Here is a 17091-nt window from a genome sequence, read left to right as displayed (position 1 = left end):
GGCATTAAATACTAACAGGAAATGACCTCTTGGAAAATACGTCACAGGCTACATCCGGTTTCAGTAAAGCTAAACCCCGCCCGTGATAGAAATGGAGCTCTTTAATGAGTTATTGTGTCATTTCATTCATTTGTTCAGTAATATAAAGGATGTTCGTTAGAAAACGTGAATATGTTTATACACCGTTTTAAGAAAGATACGTTCACAACCAACACAGTGTCACAAAGCCACTTTATAGAGCCTCAGAGCCGTTAGCAAACAGCTCAACAACACGTCCTCCTGTGGGGGAGAGTGGGCTTATAGTCTTTACTCTAATGCAACTGAACACTATAAACACTAACAGTGTCTGCTGCTGAAAGGATGTCTAATATAAACATCACAGTCTTTTGGGGACATTATATCCTTTTGTAGTCTTCATACTATATGTTTCTCTGGATTTGGTCTTATTACTGAAGACTTCACACTGACTATTGTCTATTTTTATTTTTTTTCCTCATTCTTCAGATGCTGGAATTCCAAAAGCAGAGATTAGAATAGATATTACTAAATTGTGTCTATAATCTATCTATCTATCTATCTATCTATCTATCTATCTATCTATCTATCTATCTATCTATCTATCTATCTATCTATCTATCTATCTATCTATCTATCTATCCCTCTATATGACTGTCTGTCTATCTATCCATTCATCCATCCATCCATCCATCCATCCATCTATTTGACTGTCCATCCATCCATCCATCTATCTATCTATCTATCTATCTATCTATCTATCTATCCATCCATCCATCCATCTATATGACTGTCTGTCTATCTATCCATTCATCCATCCATCTATCTATCTATCTATCTATCTATCTATCTATCTATCTATCTACTATCTATATGACTGTCTATCTATCTATCTATCTATCTATCTATCTATCTATCTATCTATCCATCCATCCATCTATATGACTGTCTGTCTATCTATCCATTCATCCATCCATCTATTTGACCCATCTATATGACTGTCTATCTATCTATCTATCTATCTATCTATCTATCTATCTATCTATCTATCTATCCATCCATCCATCTATATGACTGTCTATCCATTCATCCATCCATCCATCCATCTATTTGACTGTCTATCTATCTATCTATCTATCTATCTATCTATCTATCTATCTATCTATCCATCCATCTATATGACTGTCTATCTATCTATCTATCTATCTATCTATCTATCTATCCATCCATCCATCTATATGTCTGTCTGTCTGTCTGTCTGTCTATCTATCTATCTGACTGTCTATCTATCTATTCCTTTTTAAATACTTAAAAATTACTTTAAAAAATCTTTGCACAATGCTTTATAATTGTTGCTCTTGCACCAACGCCTGTATAATGTACAAAATGGTCATTATTTAACCCATTCTGAAAACAGTCTGCCACCTGTTTTTGTAACTATTCACTAGGGGCTATTCTCACCTCTCTTCCTCTCTCAAAACAGTAGAAAAATCCTTTATTATTCAAACAAAGGCAATTGCTTTCATTGTCTCAGCCCACTGAAATACAGCACATTGAAAACCTGATCTAAATTACAATAGACCATCGTGATCAGAGATCATCCCACTTTCGTGTAATCTTATGGCTGATACTAAAAAAAGACTTAAGTTTGTGACAGTTTTGGACTGTTAGTGAAATTCTACACACACGGAAGAAGATACAGACCATATTTGGTGCCAAAGGCCAGTTTTTAATCAGAACTAATTACACACAAAAATAAAATACTCTTACAAAAGGATGTTACATTGAACAAATTGCACCTGTCAACTAAGAGATACAGTCCTGCTAGTAAGTCATGCTGAAATAAACCAAAGATGCCTCTCACATTTTAACAGAGCAATGTACAGAGCAATGTCCAGTCCAACATCCTGGAGGCAGCTGTACAACATGAGTGACAAATAAGAGAGAGCGAGAAAGAGAAGGAGCGAGAGAAAGAGAGAGACAGAGAGAGAATCTGTATGTGTGCAGTGGACTTTAGAGTAAACAAATTCTCAAAAAAAAAACAAAAAAAACAACAACAACAAATATCAGTCCATTCATAGAGAGTTTGGTAAATAGATTTTGCCTATTATTTACAGCAATTACAGTCTGCATGTGTGCAAAATGTACTTTTTCCCCAATGTATTTTTTTCTTTTACATCTTTCTATTTAAGTTAAAGATATATGACATTTTTGTGATCCACTTAGCTGTATAAGGACAATATTCTATTACTGTACAAAGCACCTTCTCAGGATATTTCAACTGATTTACCCAGAGGCTTATTTTCTTTTTTACTCCCAAACGAACACACACACACACACACACACACACAGAGTCTATAAAAAAGTAATACAAGAAGTGTAATTCATTTTCAGCATATGCAAATTTTTAACAACAGTCCATGGTCATAGAGGATTGCTATAGACAAGGAGCATTTCATTCAAACCATTTATACGAGCTTATAAAATAAAATAAATATGTTTGTTAAAGATGTTAAAAAAACAAACAAACAAACAAAAAAAACATTATATAAGAATCAAAATGTTGCTTGGGAATCTTATGATGACTCTGGAATAAAAATGTTGTACTATATTTGTTTCTACAAGTTTAAAAGAATGAAAGAATACAAATGGTATAAGGGACATGCTTTTGTGGCATTCTGGTATACTGTTAACATTTCTCTTTTACATTTAATCACTGACACTCTTTTTCTTCAAAAATTACATGACTGATATGAACCCTACCTTTTTAATTACATGATTTTAAAAATACTTCATAATTCATCATTTGCAGCTCCAATTGATAAAACCATTAATTCATTAATAAAAAAAAAATTGATTGATGAATTAAACCCTGATTAAGATCATGGGTCAAAGTAGGCAAAGTTAGTGTTAGTGTTCAAGCCCAGAACAATCTGAACGCTTGAGGTTTTTTTCTTTAAGGTGAGCTTTGTCAAAACACAGATCTGTACAGAACTAAGTCGCCATGAGTGAAGGACACAAAATAAAATACATGTACCACCTCATCAGCATGCTCCTACATATGCGTCTGCATACATACACATTTGGTTAGGCCTTAGGAGATCCACGATTGATGGAATAAAATCATTATTTCAAAAACTTAATGCCACTAAAAAAATAAGTTCTTTAAAAACATTCAGCTTTTTTTAAACAGCCACAATAAATGTCGGCATGTACATATTCTACTTTGTTTCTGCAACAACGACTGTAATAAATGATGCATCTACAAAAACTAAAAAAAAAAAAAACACTGGTTCTGTTATGCTAGGGGATATTTTCCTGCTATGGGTTGTGAGGGAAGCATTACTACAAATCAGTAAAGTTATTCTGACTGATGCCATGTATCCTCCTGATGAAGCGTTTCTATCCTGATGGGAATTTTCTTGTCGAGGATGACCCTGCTCCCCCTCCACAGTGCACGAGAGGACACGATGACCTCAGCTGTGATTACTGGTGATCGACGCATCTTAACACCTACGGGAGAGTGTTCGACTTCGATCGCCATCACCGATACACCGGTGGAGGTCATAGTTTCTTTTGGAAAAATGGTAGCCATTCCTCCGGTTTCAGAATGATGTAGTCAAAGACGCTGCATTCCTTCGTCATCCCATTTTTGACATCATTTTGCTGTGTTTTTTTTTTTTTTTTTTTTTTTTACTGCTCCATTTTCCCAGCCTGCATCATATAAAAATAACAGTGGACTACAAACAAACAAATCATTCATATGTTCAATTAAAGAAGCTGCGATGTCAGACTGCTGTTGAGACTGGTCTTAGGGAATGGAGCAGAGATAACTGAAAAATATCTAAGGGCTTAAAAGTATTTTCTTTCTACCTTCATCACAGGGCCCAAAATGTCCGTTGTGCAAAAAGATATTTGAGCACTCCGAACCTCTTGAACTACAGATGTAGCATATTTCTGTTCATCTCCAGAATAGGAAGTAGTGCTACTCTGTTCTGTTGGTACAGACGCTACATGAAATACTGTCTGTCTTTTTTTTTCCCCTTAATGCTTAGAAGAAAAAAACAAATAATAAAAAAAAAAAAAAAAAGGTGGGGGGGCGGTTGGGCTCGCAAACTTGTTTGCATGTTACAAAATAGTATAAAGTCAGAGTGTTACTAGCAGCTGAAAAAATGAAGTCAATTCTTCTATAACAATTGAAAAAGAAAAAATATGCAGAGAAGAAGAGAAACCAAAATGTTCCATCCTCAACAACCTATTCCTAGTTCTGTCCCTTCTTCTGATAACAGGGGCAGTGCTACTGGCCCAGACGGCTCGCTCTAGGGTGTAGAGCATTCTCCTTCCACAAAACCAGCTTTCCTCCCTGCTCATGTCATCTCGTGACAGGAATCACTCGACAGCAAAGCCACAGGTCTCTTCTATGGCTGTCAGGAGTTTGTCATAGAGCTTGTCGTAGTGTTCATATGGAGGAATGTCAATGCGGTTGAAGCTGGAGAGAACAGAGAAAAGTGACAAATTAAATACCTTACTGTGGTAAAAAAAAAAAAAAAAGTAGGGATTGTTAAATCATTTGCACATTATTTAAGAAAATGTGGAAAGTGAAGGTTTTTAAATATGAACCCACCATGTGTGAGCTTTGGGCAAGTTATCAGTGTTGGCATCAATCTGATGGATGGTGAACAGACGTGGACCTGCAGCTCCTGAACCACCAAAAACATGAGCAAGAGAAAACACACAGCAACATTATTAAAACAGCTGAGAATGGCAATAAAAAAAAAAAAAGCAAAAAAACAACAACAACAACAACAACAAACAAACAAACGCATCACACAACCATTATGTGGGCTTTCCCTAAAATGTTGCCACAAAACTACATAAAGTACACAATAGCATCGCTGCTATAATAATTCCCCTTCACAGAGCCCTGAAAACCTCTGGGATGAACTGGTACGCTGACTGTATGCATAACCTTCTATTTAAAGAAGCTCACCAAATGATTACTAAATAAACAGCAAGTGTAGTTTAACCTTAGGGATGTAACCTATATTTTTCCCTTCATCGACTGAAAGCTGCATTAACTCAGCCTTCAGCAATTTCAACTAATTTGCATATGTGAAACCTACATTTGCAAACTAGACTTAGGATTTGGGGTATTTCATCAAAAAATGAGTGTCAAAATACTCAGCAGAGAGTGAAGGATGTTAAGATTTATAGACCGTATGACCACCAGATGGCAATCAATGTTAGCAAGGCGTAGCCCAAATTTTATTCACAAACTAATTTAATGAAACGTGTGATTTCTTGCATGGATTCGGTTGGCCCGTGAAAATGTTGAGCCTGTAAAAAGGTTTCACCCAAAAAGGTTGTGAACGACCATAAACAGGTAAAATGTTAATTAATAATAATTGTAATGTAATAATTGCTGTGCTACAAGCAGAATAAAACATAAGGGCATGTGCTATGGAATCAAATTACACTAGAATTGATTATTGTTTAATAACAGCAGACCCTGTCAAACTTTACTTCCAACACATGAAACGTGTAGCTGGTCAGTGTGAATATTAAATATAGGGAATATAAAAATAAACAATTATAAAACAATCAAGAAAGCCCAATACAACAACCCAAAGCACCCATGTTTATAGTTCTGTGCATGATTAAAAGAATTCCCGCTGTCCATCAGTCCTCGGAGCGTCTATCATTTATGTTTTTCTGATACCTCTGAGGATAAAATAGATGGAGGTGATGTACCTTGAAGGGCTTTGAAACCCTGCAGTGGCACTCTGGATGAGCCAGTGACGAACTGCAACAGTCGAGCTCGGCGTTCCTCATCAAACGACTCAACGGCGCGCCAGAACCACTTCACAATGTTGCTGTCAGGGGTGCAGTGCTTCAACCGTGTGTTGGACTTCCAGTCGTTAACGTCGATCTTTCCCAGGCCGCACACGATGAGCTGGGAAAGAGCAAGGAGGAAGTCATGGTTAAGTAAGAGCTAACTGAGGCTGGCATGCAGAGAAAACTTCTAGTTAAATTAAATATAACATTACTTAAAATTTCACTTGAATAAAACGAAATAAGCGAATGAATTAATTCCACTACCTCTAGCTCTTTCTCGTCAAAGGCTTTGAGCAGATGTTGTGGTATGACCTCGTTAAAGCCTTTCTGCAGGGCTAAGAACTGAGCCTCAATGCCTCTTAGAAAGCGCCAGTTCACATAAAGCCTGAATGGAGACCGGAGACATGACATCAGCATCGCACTGTGGTGTGAGTGAGTGTGTATGAGGCTGTTGCGTTTGTGGTGTTCAGTTTGTGTACATGAGCTTACCTGACATATTCCTTCTTGGTGTCCTGAGTGACCGGGATGCTCTTGCCATTTGGTTTGAGCTCATGCTGAATGATCTCTCCATATGCATTATGTTCTACACAGAATGTGTGGTCTAACACCCCTGTGATGTCATTGTCACTAAGAACAAAGAAGAAAGAAAAAAAAAAGGCATTCACCATACAAGGAAAAATAAATACAAGACGAATGAAGCCTCGTGTTAACATAATGGCTTAAAAATGCTTAGAAATATTAAATGAAAATGAAACCAGCACAAGCTAATCATTTAATTGTACAGGAATCAAGGGGCACTCACAGGATCCAGACAAGGCTATTGTGGAGATCAGGATCCACAGACTCCATGTCATCTAGAGTGATGGGTTTGCCCAGCAGCTGTTTATAGAAGGGTAGCGTGAAGCCGCCGTCGATGTAGTGACCGTGGAACACAGCCATACCCATTATACGGCCCACAAAGTGAAAATAGGACAAGTGCTCCTAAAACAAAAACAGTTCTACAATCAATAGGTGGCATTTACAGTAAACAAAAATACACGCATCATAATGCTGTATATTAAAGGATGCATACAAAAGTATATTAAAGAATCGAAATGTTTTGTAATGAATTGAATTCTGTCAAAGAATAATATTCCATTTCAGGCCATTAATCAAAACCTACAGTGGAACGTTGAGGACTTCAGATTTAGTCTATTATTTACAGACATCTTCATTTTGCTTAATGAGGTAAGAATTATGGAAAGGAAAAGCATGCAATGTTTAATAAATAAAAAATGTCATACAACAGAACATATTGCAAAAAGTAAGCATAAGTAATGAATTATTAGTTCCTGAAAACAATTCTGAAACATATAAAAAAAAATATTCACTGACTGAAATTTTACCAGTCTCCATGGAGCAACTTCCAAAATGAGAAAAATCTGTTTCTGAGACTCTCTGGATAATTTAAGTATTCATTTATGAATTAGTGATGCATTTGTCATAGACCATCAAGTCTAAGTTCTGTTAACATTTTAGACCGGCATTCAGATTTTTAGTGTTATGTACCGGATTGACGGCAGAGTCTGGGTTGATCTGTAGCGTGTAGATGTCATCACGTGAATACTGGAAGAGTCCATAGTATGGGTTCAACATCTCATGGGACAGAAGGTATAACCACTCTCTATGAAGAGACAAAGTGAATCAGACATGGTAATCTTATACCATTCAGAACATTGGCACTATTTTATCCACTTCCCACAATACAGAAGATGAAATGCTCGGTAGCTCAGTTCACAATATAAATTCAGTTTGCACTGTGACCTCATTGTGTAATATCAGGGCGTCACCAGCAGAGGGACTGTGTTAAAATGAATGCTATACAGAAACTCAAATAGATTCAGTATATGTGGACCCATTAAAGATGATTTTTTTGTCTTTGATGATCAGATAAAAGAACTTTTATTCAGCAAATATGGCTTTTATGCCTTTAAGAAAGTAAAGTCATTGCATTAGTTGATAAGTTGAATAAGCAAGTTTCAGCCTAAGGTTATGATACCTTGCTACACCTCCATAATCCAGTCCTTCTTCTCCTCTGAACTTCACCATCAGTCTCTTCCACAGGTCTTTTGGCCTCATTTTCATCACCTGCCTATATGACTCCTGGAGAAGCAAAGGAAAGAAATGCAAACATCTCAAGAGTATTTTTCAGTAGTTTACAGAATCCATTTTGCATGGTTGGTGGGAAATCTGTACAAAAACAATAAGTCCTGAACCTTGAATATGCAAAAGGTCTGCCACATCAGACAAGAGTGTTCACCACAAAGGGGAATCTACAGACAAGTTATAGAAATGTCCACAGATGATGACCAGAGCGAGGTGGTGTTGCCGAATCAGCAAATGGCCACATGCTGTTAGAGGGCTGGAATTAATTACTTCTGGTTTAGAAACACAACGAAAAACAAACCTGCACATTTTTACAAGCGAACAAGTGCACACTGACATATGCACATGCAAATCCAGGCACACAGACAGACTTTGCTCAAGGGGTCTATAATCTGTCTTCTGCAGCGCTGCATGCCTTTCTAGCTCTGGAGGGAACGCAAAGGAATGCAGGAATGCTGCAACAGAAACAGTCTCACACGCCCATAAAGACGGATGAGCACAAACTTTGGCAAAATCACTTCAAGCTGCGAGCGCACGCTCACTAAGCTCAAAAGCATACCACAGTGGTGTCATAGTTAGGGACAAGATGTCCAAGGCTGTGCATCACAATGCTAGAGCTAGTGGCCACCAGTCTACTGTTGTGTGTCCTTCCCACGTGAGTTCAGCCGCATAAGTAAATGCAGCTGGGGCACTGAGGACATTTTCATTAGCGGATGAAAGGATTAATAACAAGACCAGTGTCCAGGCTTGTTTATCAGTGTTTTAAATAAATAATAGACTTCTATTTGCTGTCTGAAGCTGGTGTTTCCAGAGAGAGACAACAGAGACAGGCAAGAAGATAAAAGAAAAGAGTTTTATAAGGGGCTAAACAAAACCAAACAACAAAGACACAACCTTGGTCACTCTTTGCTGTCAAACATGTGGATGAAAGGAAAAAAGCTGACAGCATGTGGCAACACTGCAGAAATCACACTCTTGTGAGAGCTCTTGGCTCACAGCTAGGCTCTATCAGTAAGTGGCAAAAGAGCATGCAGGCTTTCTTCTCACAGCCCTCCCCTAATTTTTACACCCTTGTTCTGTAGTGTATTACTGAGTTCTAATTATACAACTCACAAATATTTACAAAGTCCATGCATTAATAGGTTCTTAGCCAGAAAAAAAAAATGACACTTGTATGTGTTAGCCCTGTCCAGGTTGTTGGCATGAAATGCAGGTGGCTCATATTTGTTTGATTTTTATTTGTCTGTTTGAGGCGCCCTACCTCAAAGATCTCCTCCCGGGACACTTCAATCCGGCAATGTCCTGCCTGTGGCTGCTGCTGAGAAAGCTCCTGCCGGAGGATCTTCAGCTTCTGCACCAGGTCTCTTTTGTACTTCGGCACGGTGAGACACTCAGCATCATCGGGCAGATTTCCAGGAGACAGCACTGTCTGGGCCTGCTCTTTCAGCTGACCCACACGACTGTACACGTACACACACACACACACACACATGATCCTGGTCAATACTAAGTTTGAAATAGAAGTATTTGTACCTACTTAATACAACAAGCACATAAAAACATAATTCATTATATTAAATATGAGAACTTTGTTATGAATCCACAATGTGGCCAACAATCCGTCCAGACAAAAGACAAACAGATATGTGCTATCTGGCACCTAAGTCATTAGCTAGCTTATGCTCACCATCCATGTTTACTAGTTTCCTTGCAACAGTGTTGTCATAACTTGGACTGTGAGTGTATCTTTTATTTGGCTTGCACGTCAACAGTTCTATTTAAATGCACCAGCAGTCAAACCTACCTATAACAAATTCCTGTTAGCTGAAAAATATGATCAAATGTACAAACCTTCAGCAAAGCGGTTCTTTTTTTTTTTTTAACTTTATCAGAGTAAAACACAGGACAAAAACTTGATGTCATGTGAAGCTTCCATTTGTCATTCAGCAGCTGTGTGTGTGTATATGTATGTGTGTATGTATGTATGTATATATGTTTGTGTGTGTGTATGTATGTGTGTGTGGGTGTATGTGTGTATGTATGTGTGTGTATGTATGTATGTATGTATGTTTGTGTGTGTTTGTATGTATGTGTGTGGGTGTATGTATGTGTGTGTATGTATGTATGTATGTGTATATGTATGTTTGTGTGTGTGTATATGTATGTTTGTGTGTGTATGTATATGTATGTCTGTGTGTGTGTGTATGTGTATATGTGTGTGATGGTTTGCAGCATGGTCTCTGTTTTTCTGGCTGACTGCTGCTCTGTGGTGTCTGCTGAACATCACCCAGAAGAGCAGAGCTCTGAGCTGCTATGCGCACACACTTCAAATACAGACAGCACACCACATTAGGGCAGGAAAGGGCCAGGATATGAGATGTGAAAGACAGAATGAGGAAGAAAGCAGAGGAAAATGGAGTGAAAGAAAATGAGAAATAGCAAAGACGACACAGTACTTGGAAGAATGAGCTTAGACAGAGGAACTGACGGGTTAAACAGGAAATGGTGGTGTTGAAGGACTTGTGAGGAAATTGCAGTTAGGGGAAGAGCGAAAGAAAAAGAGGAAGGGTGAAATCTGCTAGAGAGAGATGTCTAAATTACTTTAGGGGCAGAAGATCCATTCCACTTATCAGTTAGTAACCAGCTCATAGCTCTTTCTATATATTTCATGTTTAGTGCACTCTTGAACTAGTCTCATGAGACATCTGAAACAATGCATCCCTATACATTAAGGCATTAATGTCTTCAAAACGCTCACATGCAAGTTAAGACACATGGCTAACATTAGCCCTATTTAAATTGGATTAATTTATCAAGGGGACATCTGTATAAATTTTTCTTGTGAGTTCCTCAAATATCTCATGTCGAGGTTTTACTGCCCAGAATAAAGTACATAGTATAGAGGGTCTCTTCTAAAGCATCCACCTTTCATTGCATGCTTTGGAAAGAGTTAAATATCTGTCTTAAATATCTACAAATCAGTATTCTCGTGGAGAGCTTGAGATTCTGTTCCTCACATAACATTACCCCTAAAAATAAGAGGCGGATTTTTTTCCCTTCACACTCTACAATAAACACCAATAGCAGCAGAAACAAAAGAACAAGCTTCAAGGTCTGAGATTTATGTAGATGCAATTGGGCAAAATTTGTAAGTAATCAATGAAAATGTTATCAGATACTAAATATATAATACTGAAGACTGCTGTGCCTTGTGGTTTGGTAGAAACACGAGTCATGATTCATGCTAATACTTTTCGGACTGCACTGGAACAATCGATAGTCTACACTCTTTCCAGTCCCACCCATATCTCCCTGTTTGGTACTCTTATACCGTGGCTTGAATGCTAACCAAGTTCAGCATGCATCTGTAGACATGATACGAGTCCCTCGGCAAGGAAATAAACAACGAAATGTAGGTTCCTAGGTAGATTTGTTTTTTTTATATTGTGCTATACGGCACGGTCCTCTGGAAAAATCACTTTTATATAAGTGCTTTTGTGAGTGAGACCCACTGAGTGAGATTCCTCTAATGTTTTTACCAGTGCTTGTCCGCCACTTGGAATGTCCAGCTGGAGAGCTTTTAGATAGCCAGCATGGTCAGGGACTCAAATGGAAACATCTCATTTCTTTCTCTCTCCTAACTCAGATCACAAAATGGAGTTTGTGTGGACGGTTATTTGATTATGCACTACAATGCTTTCTAAATGAGCAGGAGCCACCTCCAGTGGAGTTATGTGTGCTACGTCATAGCTGCTCTTAATGTAGTAAATCCCAACTAGTTACTTTAAAAAGTTGAGAATAATATTTATAAAGGAAAAGCTGAACGGTAACACGGCATTTAATAAGATATGGTATTTGGAGAGTGTACTGTTATACTGTTGATTTGAACAGGGTACGATCTACAGAGGTCTTGTCGGTATATAGTATGCTATTGAGAAACTATAATATTCTCTCTTAACTTGGAGGAAAGGGGGTTTCTGATCTGTCAGGACAGGAAAAAGGAAACCTGATCTCTTCATCACTGCATTCTTCAGACACATGTGCGCGCACACGCAACATACGCACGCACACACACATACACAACACAGATGTCAGTAGAGGAGCTTTCAAAAACAGGGAAAATACTGCTGAAACTTCAGTCCATTCCACATCAGGGCATCCTGGCTGCTTTGCTCACTATTTTCATTTTATTTTAAGCGACAAATACTGACACACACCTTAATCTACTGACCGTTCTAAAACACATTTTGAAACGAACATTATTGTGGAAGATTGCCTTACCTGGTCAAAGCCTCACCAGCACCTCGTGAACCGTTAGGACTGGGACTAAGAGGGTAGAATGATAGAATATGCAGCATTAATGTCTAATCCAGATGTGCCATGACTGATACACAAATACACTTCAAATTCAAATTCTAGTTTATGAAATCTCTGGAATCAAGTGGAACATCTTTACTGTGCACTAATTATAAAATCCAATACGATGTGCTATTATAGGAAAAGAATAAACGGCAGGGTGTCATGATGCATTTCCACCTTGAAGTTCAGAGTTTTCCAATCAGCAGATCCAAAAATGTTTACAACAACATTGCATGCTATTTTTATGCACTTATTGTTTTGCTTAAATCTGTGACTGAAACCTTAATATAACAGCACATTAATATAAACCTACCAGTTGACTTGCAGCCAAACTACTGTCAGATTTGCTGCTATTAAATTAATAGCTTCTGACTAATGGGATATGAAAACTTAGCGCTGTGGTACAAGTTCTGTTAGAATGGTGACACTTTTCAGGACAGGAACACTCACTTGAGGACAAGGTGCAGGTTGGCAGAGAGCCGTGGGTCCGTGAACTGTGTCGTTCTGTTGTTGTGGTCAACAAAGTAGACGCGGCCGGTGGCTGTGTTCCGAATCTCCCATCCTGGAGGCAGTGGTCCCAGCTCCTCACAATTGACATTACTAAGATCCCTAGAGATAGAGAGAAAGAGAGCAAGAGAGAGAGAGAGAGAGAGAGAGAGCGCAAAAATATGCAATTATGTTAAAAGCAGAATAAAGAATCACAGCAAGTAAACGGAGACAGGGTTTTGTACATCATGTTCCAGACTCTTAAGGAAGGAACCCAGTTTCTATTTTATGGACTACAATCTCAGTTTTTAATACTGAGAATGCAGTGAAAGTCACTGCTACATTAAATCCATGTGAAGAGCTTGAATGAAATGGTATACATCCTATACAACAGCTCATGTAAGAGTAGGTATGAACTGAGGGGTTACCTTGGAACTCTGGGGTCATGCCACGTGCTGACGCCTGTCTGAGTGTGCAGGAAGTACACCTGACCCTGCTGTGTGGTCCGCTGCTCTGTGGACCAATCAGGGAAAGCGGATGCAGGATTAGTTGTGGTTGATTATTCGTGAGCAGGATTTAGATTAGGAAAAAAATTTTTTGTAAGTTTGAAAGCATTACTAGCCACAACACTATATACAGCAGCGATGTCCGATCTTATCCATAAAGGGCCGGTGTGGGTGCAGGTGTTCATTCCAACAAAGCAGAAGCCCTTTCCGGATAAGATTGGACGCCGCTGATATACAGTGTATAGGATACATCTCAAAATCTGGAAACAAGGAAAATTCTCTCGTTTTATTTTCATACCATGTAACTAGGGAAATCTGTAGAATCTGATCAGATTAGGTGATCAGGTGGAAAAGACTCTTTTCGTTGGTCTGGGTTAGATAGCGGTGAATAAGTTCATAATTGGTGCAATCCTTTTTTTTGACGTAGTACTCTAAATTACTTTCATGTACACACAAACACACACTAATGCATCTGTGTACTCAATCCACACCCTGAGACACACACACACATCCACAGGGTTTGACAAACACACACACACTTACTTGTCTAACCTGTAGTGATGACAGCAGTCAATGTCAGAAAGACATTTCAAACACATGGCTTTCTCTACATCTCTAATGCTGAAGTCCCAGAAGCTCATGTTGCACCTGCATGTACACTAACACCTGCGGTTTCATTCCTCGGGCAAACAGAAGCAAGGGGCAAACGTTCTCCTATGTGAAGTCTATTTGTACAACAAACTAACCTAACTAACCCTCTGATATGTCACGTTTGTCTTGTGCATGTGCATGTCTTGTGAGCTGACCGTAGCCCTCGGGGAGATCTGGTGGTGTGTGCAGGTGAGTTCGACTCATGTAATTTCTGTGTCTCTGTGATCGCACGCGGCGCTCCTGCACTCGCAGCTCGCCTGCTTGAGCAACCGCTGCCCCATTGGGCGTCATGATGGGTGTGTTCTCGTCGACCAAACAACTAAGGGGACGACCAGGACTAGAATACTCCGACGCCGGCCTGAGAGAGAAAGAAAGAGAGACAAAGATGAACTGCTAAGTCTAAGTGTTCAAAGGCCTGAAATCCTTTTAGAATTGTAATCAGTATATGGCTAAGATAAAAAAAAAAAAACACAAGACATAAAATGGGAAAGGAAATTACATTTTGCTGAAAGAAAAAGCATACAATCACATATCACATAAAACACGTCTAAAGAGAAAAAAAAAACAACTTTAGCTTGGCCCTTTATTCAGAGGTTTAAATTCTCAGACTATGCTGTAGACCAGACATATCTGGTGTATACAAAAGATCACTGAAGAGTCTTTCATCACCGCCATATTCAAAATGCAGCAATGGACTTAAAAGTGATCCAGAAGTGAAGAGTATGAGTGCATTTTAAAAACTGGCAATCTGAATCAAATCTGCCTTCCTCTGCTTTAATCTAGAGTCTCCACTACTGCTAAATAACGTCTCCTTTCGGCTTCAGGCTTTCATATAGTAAATTCTTTTTTCTTGGACTGGTTTTACTTTTAAAGACTTCACAAATTGGAAAATTGAAAACCAGACTGCTGCAGTTTGTGCTTGATTTAGTGACACCTGACTGTGCGAGTAACAAACTAGAATTTCTGTCTGTTAAACTAGTTTGTGTCTTTAGAACATGTGGGCAGGCTGCTTAATATTTCTACCTGCTGCTTCACTGGCTAATACTGAAGGAAGCTAGAAATGAATCATATGGAAAACAATATTAGGATATCTGTTTAAAATAAAAATACTAAGCTAAAATACCATGAATGAGGCAGAAAGAACTACTGCAGTGACAAATGAGTTTTAGATGAACTATAGCACAGCAACGTCCACATATCTGAGGCATCCAATAAAGTGCTACAGAATATAACCGAGCACCGGCAAATTCTACATTAAAATGAGTTTTAAGCTTTTCTAACCCTGCATTTCAAATCCAGAAAATTAGAATTAGTGTTATTCACTGATTATACATGATTATTAAGTTATTAAAAAAGATACTGGTGTCAACAACTTCTCCAGTCACTTACCTGGTTGGTCTCTCCCACTGCGTGCTGCGTGTGATGTGGTTCAGGTACTGAATCCGACCAGAAGCAGTTCTCCTCTCCTCCCAGCTGCACCACACAGACACACACACAGACACACACACACTTTAGGAGCCTGTCACTATGAACAGAATACCCATTTCCAGTGAAAACACAGCAACGAGCTAAGGCTAGGCATAAATCCACTTCTCTACAGTAACTTACCCATCTGGTAGATCATTGTCAAATAGGCGGCTGCAGTCCACCACAGGCCCACCAGTGCCAATCCTGTCCCTGGATTGAAGACTCACTGCACGCATACAGACAGTAAAATGACACATATAGAATTCAGAACACTCGTTTTGGCATGTTTAAATGAATAACTGCTGAGCAACAATTTAGCATTATATATTATATTCAAGATATTTATACACAAGCTCATGTGGTATGCTATACAAGTGTTTAAAACACACCGCATAAAAGCCTGGATCCAGGCCCATCCTGCCTTGCTGGATGTCTTTCATGATTTATTTTTAACATGAACTGAAAATGTTAGCTGAGAGACACGGACGAAGCCAACAGATCAAGAAAGTGAGGATAACATTCTACTAGTCTACTTTACATGTGTAATTAAAAAGCTCTACCAAAGTCGACATAATGCTGAAGATTTGCACCACTACATGCAACAGGAAAGAGTGTGTGCACTGATGAAAGGCTTGCTCCTAAAGCTCATTTTCACCCATTTTCTTCTGGCTAATCATACATTACATGTAGTGTAGTGCAACCGGTTATGTTTGCTAGTCTTTACATCACAAAAATGTAAGAAATGAAGCAGTCATTAGTAAGAAAAAGATTCTAGAAACATAAATGATACACACCTACTATCTGACCCCTCACTGTGTCACTGTCATTGGGTCCCAGCTTGTTTAGGTCCAATCTCTGATCTAAGAGTCAAAAATAAAAAGACAGACAGAGAGAGAGAAAAACAAAAAATCACAGTGATTCATTTGATAATCCTGTTCAATGTTAAACATTTAGCTGTGACCCAGGATTTACCAGATGCTGAAAAGCATAAAAAAATGTAAGTACGTTAATAAGACCAAAGCTTTTTCACAATCAAAAGATGAGTCACTAAGAGGAGTGTGTGCCTCATTTATACCTGTGTGGTATTTCCCTTGAATATCATCCAGTCTGACAGCCTGAGGAGCAATGCGTGTGCGTGTGTGTGTGTGTGTGTGTGTGGGCTTGTACACAAAGCCTGCTTTATTCTTTGTATTCTCTAGAAAGAGAGACGCTAGATCTCTCTGTTTCTGTGCTGCAGGACAGGAAGAGAGGGACAGGAATAACAAGTAGGACAGACAGACAGACACACACAGTCAAGTCAAAAAGTATGACTAGACTAAATTGGTGGTTCAAGCTATGTGTATGGCTTCAACAAAACCACAACAAAGCTCATCCTAATAATACTTACTAAAGACAGGAAGAGACAAACAAGGTACAACACCGTACAATGTATGTAATAAGTCCAACAATAACCAAATAAAAACACATATCTGTGATTTCTGTTAGGAGACGGTTTCTTTAACATTAATGAAAAAACTCTAACAGTTATGTGAAGCTGTTTCTCAATGTTGTCTTTCATGTGCAAGTCTACAGGACAGAGGACGTGTCACTTTGTGCTTTATTGCTATCATGACAAAGTGTTTTTGTC

The 17091-nt window shown here is 38.7% G+C and overlaps 1 protein-coding gene across 1 annotated transcript in view; it reads right to left on the bottom strand.

Moving 5' to 3' along the window:
- Positions 1-1723: 1723 nt before the first annotated feature.
- Positions 1724-17091, bottom strand: part of smurf2 (SMAD specific E3 ubiquitin protein ligase 2) — a 38396-nt gene continuing 23028 nt past the window's right edge. The window contains exons 5-20 of the mRNA XM_060893331.1: positions 16259-16324; positions 15606-15690; positions 15387-15470; positions 14153-14355; positions 13269-13353; positions 12805-12963; positions 12277-12321; positions 9257-9455; positions 7889-7992; positions 7399-7513; positions 6653-6831; positions 6340-6477; positions 6115-6235; positions 5767-5968; positions 4640-4715; positions 1724-4504 (exon numbers count right to left, since the gene is read on the bottom strand). Of these exons, the coding sequence (XP_060749314.1) occupies positions 4405-4504; positions 4640-4715; positions 5767-5968; positions 6115-6235; positions 6340-6477; positions 6653-6831; positions 7399-7513; positions 7889-7992; positions 9257-9455; positions 12277-12321; positions 12805-12963; positions 13269-13353; positions 14153-14355; positions 15387-15470; positions 15606-15690; positions 16259-16324 (1961 nt within the window). The 3' untranslated portion in view covers positions 1724-4404. The remainder of the gene's footprint in view (positions 4505-4639; positions 4716-5766; positions 5969-6114; positions 6236-6339; positions 6478-6652; positions 6832-7398; positions 7514-7888; positions 7993-9256; positions 9456-12276; positions 12322-12804; positions 12964-13268; positions 13354-14152; positions 14356-15386; positions 15471-15605; positions 15691-16258; positions 16325-17091) is intronic.

The sequence above is a fragment of the Tachysurus vachellii genome, chromosome 18, assembly GCF_030014155.1.
Source record: "Tachysurus vachellii isolate PV-2020 chromosome 18, HZAU_Pvac_v1, whole genome shotgun sequence".
Taxonomy (NCBI): Eukaryota; Metazoa; Chordata; class Actinopteri; order Siluriformes; family Bagridae; genus Tachysurus; species Tachysurus vachellii.
Note: the sequence above shows the minus strand (reverse complement) of the source record. Positions and strands in the feature narration are given on the sequence as shown.